Raw genomic sequence first — 8893 nt, 5'->3', positions numbered from 1 at the left:
TTTGTTTAGTCATTTAGTTATTTCGTTTTATTTGTATCAGCTTATTTTCACATATAGTAACAAAGCTGGTTTACTATTTATTTATTTATTTAAGTAAATATGTTGTGTTTTATTAGGGTCCTCGCCATACGAAGTATGGCAGGGCCCTATTGTTGTTGAAATGTTTATTATTATTATTTATTTTTATAATTCTGCCTATACAATCCTGTTTGAGTTCCTGAATGGGATTGTCCAGACTCCAGTCCAGTTGATGGCGGTAATTCACCTCTGAACTATTTTTTTCGCTCAGGAACAGACACTAAAGAAGGAGAAGTAATAGCAGCATCAGAAGAAGAAGAAGAATTAAAAGACGAAGGAGAGGGAGGAGAAGATAGCCGCTTTTGCATTTACACGTGCAATCATTCCTATGTGAATCTCTTTTCCAAGCTAATCCTATAAACTAACCCTGCTCTGTCGGAAAAGGTAAGTGAATCCTCAGTGCTGAGGGTTTGGTTTTTGTACAACTGCGCAGCCGCTTGTGTGGCGAGGGCAGAGGTTACCGCTGGAAGTTTAGCCGGGTCTGCTCCTGTTAGCACGGTGATGCTAGTTAGCTGATGCGTCCACTTTTTGTTGTGGTGTTGCTAATGTTAGCTAGCTAGCAGCCGCAACTAGCCAAGCATCTGAAATCTGAATATTTTATTCTGTTACTCTTTAGGTGAAGCTAAAATGTGATGTGTCTTATCCACAGGTGCAAAGCCATAGGAAACTACAACCATGGGGGCATATCTGTCGCAGCCTAACACGACCAAGACCTCTTCTGATGGCGGCAACAGCAACATGAGCTACGGCTTCTCTGCCATGCAGGGCTGGCGGGTCTCCATGGAGGTGAGGCGGAAAATGAATGACGAGACAACCATGTTGCAAGTCTTGTTTACTCGAAGCTACTTTTGGTATTAGGTGGTTAATGGCTGGTTAAAGAGCGGTGTTTACCTAAGTATCGCATCCAAAGCTGGTTGTTGTCTTTTTCTACAGGTTCTTTAAAGAAAAAGCTTTGAGTCATTTCAGCGTTTGAAACAAATATGTTTTTGAGGGAGTTCTGGGTTACATTAAAGTCTGTTTCCCATAACCATGTAGTTAATGTCTGCTGCTGATTTACTGTACCAAACATAATGTGGCAGACGGATCCTGTTCATAACTGCTTTTAATCTATTTCTTGGTTAATCTAAACACGTGTTGGTATTTCTGAGCATGCCACCCAATTCCTAGCATTAAACCACTGTGATCACCCACTTATTTGTAAATCTAGCTTTCTGCATCAACATTAAAATAAATAGCATGCCCACTAGCTGGAAGCAGATTCTTTGTGTGTTTTTATGTTTATAGCATGGGTGCTATACACACATAGCACATGGGTGCTATGGGTGAGTTGGGAATCAATATAAAGATTTTTATTGATTTGACTTCTGTTTTATAGGATGCTCACAACTGTATCCCAGAGTTTGATGAGGAGACGGCCATGTTTTCTGTGTATGATGGACATGGAGGTAAAACTCAGTTACAGTAATTTATATTATTTACCTTATTGTAGGGAACCAAGTGAAGATTTTAAAAAAGAGATGAACTTGAATTCTTTATTTTTTTTTTTTCACATTTCCACAGTGTTCTCTGTTTTGTTTGTTTTGCACACAGCTCTTAGAATTATGTGTACACACACTTATCTTCAGAATTTATATGGCTGTCTTTTCCTATTTAGGTGAAGAAGTTGCTCTGTACTGTTCAAAATACCTTCCTGACATTATCAAAGAGCAAAAGGCCTACAAAGATGGTAAACTGCAAAAGGTGAGGAGCTGTAGAAGCTATAGCATAACATGCTCATGTTGAAGGATGAAAAGAAAAAAAGTCATTGACTGTGGTTAGAAATCAAGGTATTAAAAGAATGAGTGTAAACACTTCCTTGGTTTCTACGGTATTGACATATTAACATGTTTTAGGCACTGGAGGATGCCTTCTTGGCCATTGATGGCAGAATAACTACAGAAGATGTCATTAAAGAGCTGGTACAGATTGCTGGACGGCCCACAGAGGAGCCACCTGCTGAAAAGGTGGCAGAGGAGGACGACTGTGAGTGTTAATCTTAAATATATCCAGACTAATGTATTAGGATCAAATTATTGTTTTGGTTTTTTGGAGGTTTTTTTTTGTGTGCTTTAAAATTCTTTTCATCTTTGAGAAAGTAAGATTTCAAAACTTGGTGATACAAGTTGTGATTTGATGCTTCTGCCCTCCTCGCAGTGGACACAGAGGAGGCAGCTTTGCTCCATGAAGAAGCCACAATGACTATAGAGGAGCTGCTGATTCGTTATGGCCAGAACCGTAGTGCCGTTAAACATGCTGCAGCCATGAGGTACACCAGCAAGCCATATTTTTACTTATTGTTATAAAGAGTAGCATTAGTGTGGTCATATGGTCCTTAATGAGCATCTCTGGTGATTTGTTATTTATTCATTTTCATTTATAAATTTCCAGTGCGGCAGCTAAGAAGGCATCCTGCCCAAATGCAGAGACCTCGGGAGACAAAGGAGACACTAGTGAGGGGCAGAAGAAAGAAGAAGTAAATGGAGAAGTAGAAGAGGAGAGCAATCGGAAGGCAAAAGATGGCGAAGGGGTCACATGTGGGTCCAAGCTGCGGGCCTGTCGGCGAACAGGAGCAGGTGACGGGCGTGGTGCAGGTACAGATTGGATTAAATGGTTTTCTTTTCAGTTTTATTAAAAGTACTTAAAACTTTACCCGTGAAACATGGGGGGGATGCACCTAGTAGTTTTGGCATAAAGTTGCTAACAGACCGACAAAAAAAAAAGAAACTATGTAAATGTGTAATTGAAGCCATATTTTGTTAAAATTTCACTTATTTTTCGGAAGAAATATCAGGCTGTTCAGAATATTTTCTAAATTATTAGTTTGTTTTTTGTTGTTTTTTTTTATGTTAAAAGCATTGGTGTAGTCCTGCTGTTAATTTGTATTTCGTCCGTCTTTTTCTCTTTGTCATTCCTTGTTAGTTGATGGTGGAGAGTCTGGAAGCTCCAATGGGGAGGAAAAAGCTGGTAAGGCAGAAGGAGATGCAGGACCATCTTGCTCATCTGCATCCTCAAAGGCTGCAGGAGATTCCAAGTCCAGGTTTTTTGATGACAGTGAAGAGTCAGAAGAAGGCGAAGAGGAGGAGGAGGAGGGCAGCGATGAAGAGGTGAGAACAGAATAAACTAGAATAAACCATCGTGTGGAGCTGTGAAAGTTCACACAGAATGACTTTGTCATGTGTTTTGTACCTTTTTTCTCATCAGGATGGCAGTGAAGAGGAAGGTGAGAGCAGTGAGTTGGAGGAAGAGGATACAGAGGAAGGGGAGGAGGACTCTGAAGACGAAGAGGAAATGTGTTTGCCAGGAATGGATGGCAAAGAGGAGGTTTGTACAAAGTGGGTGTCTGAAATGAACATCAGAGCTGCAAGATCCCGACACAAACTTCGTCTTAGACTGGTAAAATGTCCACACAAGATGGTCAATAATCGCTAATGTTCCAAAACATTCACTGTGTCTGAGCAAGTATGTGTGCTGGTAAGAGATTCTGCTTCAAACTTTTTCTCATTTGACTTGCTTTCCACTTCTTGGCTGTTAAGGCAAGGCACTTGGGATTCTAATATGAAATAAAAAAATGGCATTCAGAGATAGCAATTGAATCACATACTTTTTACGTAATACCTTGCTGCTCAGGCACTCCAGACATGCGTTCCCACGCCACCCTCCTTTCATTTCCAGATGTGAAAGTGCATCACCAGCAGTAAAGTCTCCTACTGTGAAGCTGATGTGTCCCATCATCTGTGATTATTCGTTTAAAAAAAAAAAAAAAAAAACACACACACAGATGCATAAATTCAATACTGTATGAAGTTGACACTGGTTAGCATGAGCAACATCAGTCACTGTTGCAGCCGTATTTGTGACTGCTGTGTGACCACACTACACTGTTCTATACTGTAAAATAAGGTTTTACATCAATAAAAAGTCTTATCTACATGCAAAATGGATGTACACTTGATCTTTTTTAACTGTATTAACATTTTTCATGTAAAGCTCCATGACCCAAAATGTTCTGTAAGACGTGGTGGATATTTCAGAATGGTAAAACAGAATAACTTTTAGTTCTGCTATACCAGTATTATTTGTAATGTACTTTTAAAAAACTCAGCTGAAACAAAGTGCTGATACAAATACAAAACATAAAAATATCAGACATGAAAACAGCTAAAATCCAACACAATAAAACCAATAAAAACAAACTAAGTCTGACTTGGGTTGAAAGCCACTCCATAATTATGCATTTAGCTTTCATAGAAAGCATCAGCAGTCTGCTGTGTGCATTCTGGTATGTGTAAATAAATTTGAATGTAAATTATTTTAATAGTATGTCACACCTGTCATTCTTGTGCTCTCACAGCCCGGCTCGGACAGCGGCACCACGGCTGTCGTTGCTCTGATCAGAGGGAAGCAACTGATTGTGGCCAATGCTGGAGACTCTCGCTGTGTGGTCTCTGAACATGGTGAGTTCAGCTGAATTGTAAAATAGTGTAAACAAAATTAATTTAAATTCCATTTAGAAACTTTGGCTTTGTGAAGATGAACATTACAAATACATCAAATATATAACACCACTCCCCCCAACCATTCTCCCCCGTGAAATGGGGAATGGAGCAAATTATTTGTACCATGAAACTCATGTCTCCAGTGGTATCACAATGTTTTAGCATTTTGTTGGTGACAAAAGCACAGTCTTAAAGGTTGCCTTTGTTCCTTGGTTTAAACTCCCTTAGTCAGTTGAAGAGTTGGACTTCTGTCTGCTTCATGCTGAAAAGTGTATCGGCAGGTTTTGGTTAAGATCTCTGTTCCTGCACTGCTGTAGGCAAGGCTGTCGACATGTCTTATGACCACAAGCCAGAAGATGAGGTGGAACTGGCTCGCATCAAAAATGCTGGTGGGAAAGTGACCATGGATGGACGAGTCAATGGTGGCCTCAACCTCTCCCGAGCCATTGGTTGGTAACTTAGAGAGTAACTCTCCTTAGGACTCTATTTTAAAAATATCTTTTGCATTGCTTGTATCAAGATTTGAATTAATTGAAACATGAGCTTAATATGGATAGATTAGCACATTCTCCTTATTTGCAATGACGGGCATTAAAGGAAAAACTCTGACTTTCAGGTGACCACTTTTATAAGAGGAACAAGGCCCTGCCACCAGAGGAGCAGATGATTTCTGCCATGCCTGATGTCAAAGTTTTGACACTGAATGAGGAACATGACTTCATGGTCATTGCATGTGATGGTATCTGGTGAGTTTGTACAAGTAATTGAATAATCATAGTTTCGTGGTTCAGTTCTGACTATTGTTCAGACCTCACAAGCTACACTGAAACATCTGTGGGGATGTAAGCTTATAAATATCTTGCTTTGATGCATGTTTGCAGGAATGTCTTGAGCAGTCAGGAAGTGGTGGACTTCATCAGTGAGAGGATCAAACCAGATCAGAATGGAAAACTCAGACCCCTCTCATCCATAGTGGAAGAGGTGAGAATGACAGAAGGCTACTTTTAACTTTCTTCCTCTTGTTTAAACCCTTCTAACCTCTTGTTATCCCCCAAACAGCTTTTGGACCACTGTTTGGCCCCCGACACATCTGGAGACGGGACGGGGTGTGACAATATGACCTGCATCATTGTTACCTTCCGGCCACACCCCTGTCAGTCAGATGATACAAAGAAGAGGAAGCACCAAGAAGAGGCAGAAGGGACTGAGCCAGAAGAAAATGGAAATGACAGCAAAAAGGCTAAAAGTGACTAAAGGAGGAGAAAAACTATCGTAGAGGCATCAGCTGGCCCCAATCTACCCCAGATACACCAGAGACATATTCGGTCTAAAATGAAATCTTTACCTCACAAACATAATTTCACCCTGAAGCAGACATTACAAAGGCTACGATGAATGCTCAAACATCATCTGTAAAGTTTTCTTTGGCTCTGTTCCAGGTGGATTCTCAATTGATCGCACCCATTCAGATGTTTGTTTTGATCAGTCCAGTTGGAAAGCAGATGAACTAACTTTTAGGTCTTTCATTCAAAAGAGGCAGTCTCATGGCCATGCTGAATAACACTGCAGTTTCCATTCATTTATCTCTAGATAATTAGAGAACAACCAGGATTGATTTAATTTAGAGGCGCTTCATCTTCTCTGCACCCATATTCTGCACTCTTACTATATCACTTTACTCTTGGCAGCTTTGGTTTGTTTTGAAGAGAGCTTGAAGATAGTTCATGGAATCACCTGCGTCGAATTGCTGTTCACATTTTTAGTGTTGGGAGCAATGTCACCGTGGCTTTGCAGTAGAAAACGCATTTTTTTCCAGCCACAAAACTGGACAATGCCAAGAAACACATTGCATGAATGTACCATTAGCTAAATTAAATGAATGACAGGACTTGATGGTACTGTATAAAGGTAGCTTAATGGTGCAGTGAGAATGAGCCGTGTAGTGTTGCTTCAGTTGCGTTTGTGCTGGATTTCGGGGTCCTCTCTATTATCTCATAATGAGTTTGTTGTGAGTTGTTTTGACTTTATCCATCACAAGAGAGGAGCTGATGCATTTGGGGTACCAGTCTAGTTCTTGCCATTTATACATATATTTTTACAAACTAACACCCATTCATGCAAGAAATCTTGTTTCAGTTTTTCTGGACATGTGAAATGATATTGCGGTTATCCGGCCTATTTTCATTACCGGTTGTGTCTTGTCTTGATCCAAATCTGTAGATTTCCATAAGAGAAAAAAAAAGCCAGGATCTGGGGACTAATATACTTTCCATCTGTTAGATATGATAGCAGGGAAATGGAGACAACGCTTTATGTCCACCCAGAGAGAAGCTTGTGTCCAGGACCTTCCCCTGTCAGTCTCTTGTCTGTCCACTGTAATACATTTTTTAAAAATGATCTTTAGGACATATGTTTTAAGTAAGAAGTGTTTCCATTCAGCCATTTTCCCTTTTTTTCCATTTTTGGTGAATTAGTCTTGGCAGTTTTTTGGGAGCACATTCTGAAACTGCCTTTGATGCTGGACTGTGGAGACGTTGCACAAGGTTATTTTTCTGAGTGGAAATACAATTTGAAGTTGAGAGTACCAAGACAGTGTAACTGTTGAGATTGTTTCTTTTATTTGCAGAAGCCTCATTTAAATCGTTGTGACTAAGTTTCTAGTGTACCTTCTTGTCAACATGCCCTTTTTTCTGTACATAGTTTTTTCAATACTTGTTATTGAAGAAAAAGAAAAAACATTTTCTTTGTAATCGTGAATCGATGTGACATTTTGGTGCATACTCTTTTGACACCAGTATGTAAGTACATACAAATACATTTTTTAAATAATCAGAGCTGTGCTTCTGTGTGTTTTTGTATTTTGGGTGTGGGGACTGTAGTACATCATCACTTTTGCCAGTTGAATCACAAATTTTGGAGGGTTTTGCTTTTTTCTTTTTTCTTTTTTCTTTTTTATTACAAATGTTGCTCCAGCCTATCAACATCTAAATCTTCATCATCCGTTCAATTGCTTATATTTTAGATCAAATGGAGAAAAATCTGAAATTGTGAAAGAGAATTAGTACACCAAGATCATTTAAATTCTTTTACTACAAATATTAAAAGTTCTGTACAGCACCTGAATCAGCTTTGCACTATGAAATTTCTGGCATTTCTCTGAATTATAATTAATTTAATTATATCTGAAGTGTTTTCTGACCATGTCATTGTCTTTTCTGACTTGCGACCATTTGTGCATTTACTGCAGTGGTAGGGTTTTTTTTTTTGTTTTTTGTTTTTTTTGTTTGGTTTTGTTTTGTTTTGTATTATGTATCAGTACAGGCTCGCATTTTGATTTTTTTGCTTGTTAAAAAATTTTCTTCAGTTTATGAATCAATCAGAAATTCCACCTCCTGTTTTGGCCTGCCAGTCGTAATTACAGTTTTCAGTTTTCTTAATTAATTACACATTCCTTCTAGCCGTTTTCGGATGTTTTAACATCTGCCTTGCTTAAATTTCTATCCTCTTGTTATCAACTGTTTGGCCCTCGACCCATCTGGAAATGTATTCACTGCTTTACTAGCTTTTTTAGGGGCGCTTTGTTATGTACCTAAATAATCTGAGAAAACATATTCTCTGTGCTTACAGAAGAGTCAAGTTTGATCTAATATTTTTGTTGGTTAAAATGATATAATTTAAGTTTTGTTCATCCTGCTGTACTCAAGATGTCCACCAGAGGGCGGTGAAAACAGCAGTTTCACTACGTAATGTTTGCTTGAAGTGTGAAAAGTCTGCAGTTTAATCCACCAGAGGGTGCAGCAGCTGATGCACTGACTCACACACCTTAAACCAGCTCAGATAAACAAATGAAGGGAAATCACATCCTGTTGACTTTGAATGAAGTGAAAACCCACACATTGTATACCTGAGCATACCACATGATGCATGATGTCAGGTCTTTTATGGAAGACATACTGGGTTAACCATACTTTTGTTGTATGTAGTGCAAAGTTAGAGATGTCTTTAGTTTCCCTTAGCCTTAGGGCGTCTCTGTCTCGCCCTCTCATTGGCTGCTTCTCAGCAGTTTTGCTGCCTCTTGAGGATCACTGTCGCTGCAGGAACAATAGAAAGCAAGACAGGAAACATACACTGTCCTTGGAATCTAAAAATGTCTCCCAATATGCACACACAACCAGAACACAACCTTTAACAGGCAGGATGTTTTTGTAATCTCACAGTGCTGATTACTAACTTCACTGATGTTTGTAGATACAGAGTATGTGCAAATTTTTCACTAGTCA

The 8893-nt window shown here is 39.2% G+C and overlaps 1 protein-coding gene across 1 annotated transcript; it reads left to right on the top strand.

Annotated features, from left to right (window-relative positions):
• Nucleotides 1-324: 324 nt before the first annotated feature.
• ppm1g (protein phosphatase, Mg2+/Mn2+ dependent, 1G) lies at nucleotides 325-7434 on the top strand. Its single transcript, XM_079244884.1, has 14 exons — nucleotides 325-462; nucleotides 728-864; nucleotides 1454-1523; nucleotides 1733-1818; nucleotides 1971-2100; nucleotides 2272-2383; nucleotides 2506-2708; nucleotides 3037-3221; nucleotides 3319-3438; nucleotides 4469-4571; nucleotides 4931-5062; nucleotides 5230-5359; nucleotides 5495-5594; nucleotides 5673-7434. The coding sequence occupies exons 2-14, from the start codon at nucleotides 754-756 to the stop codon at nucleotides 5865-5867; spliced, it is 1677 nt and encodes a 558-aa protein (XP_079101010.1). The 5' UTR covers nucleotides 325-462; nucleotides 728-753; the 3' UTR covers nucleotides 5868-7434.
• Nucleotides 7435-8893: the final 1459 nt, after the last annotated feature.

This window comes from Telmatherina bonti (assembly GCF_933228915.1).
Source record: "Telmatherina bonti genome assembly, chromosome: 1".
NCBI lineage: Eukaryota > Metazoa > Chordata > Actinopteri > Atheriniformes > Telmatherinidae > Telmatherina > Telmatherina bonti.
Note: the sequence above shows the minus strand (reverse complement) of the source record. Positions and strands in the feature narration are given on the sequence as shown.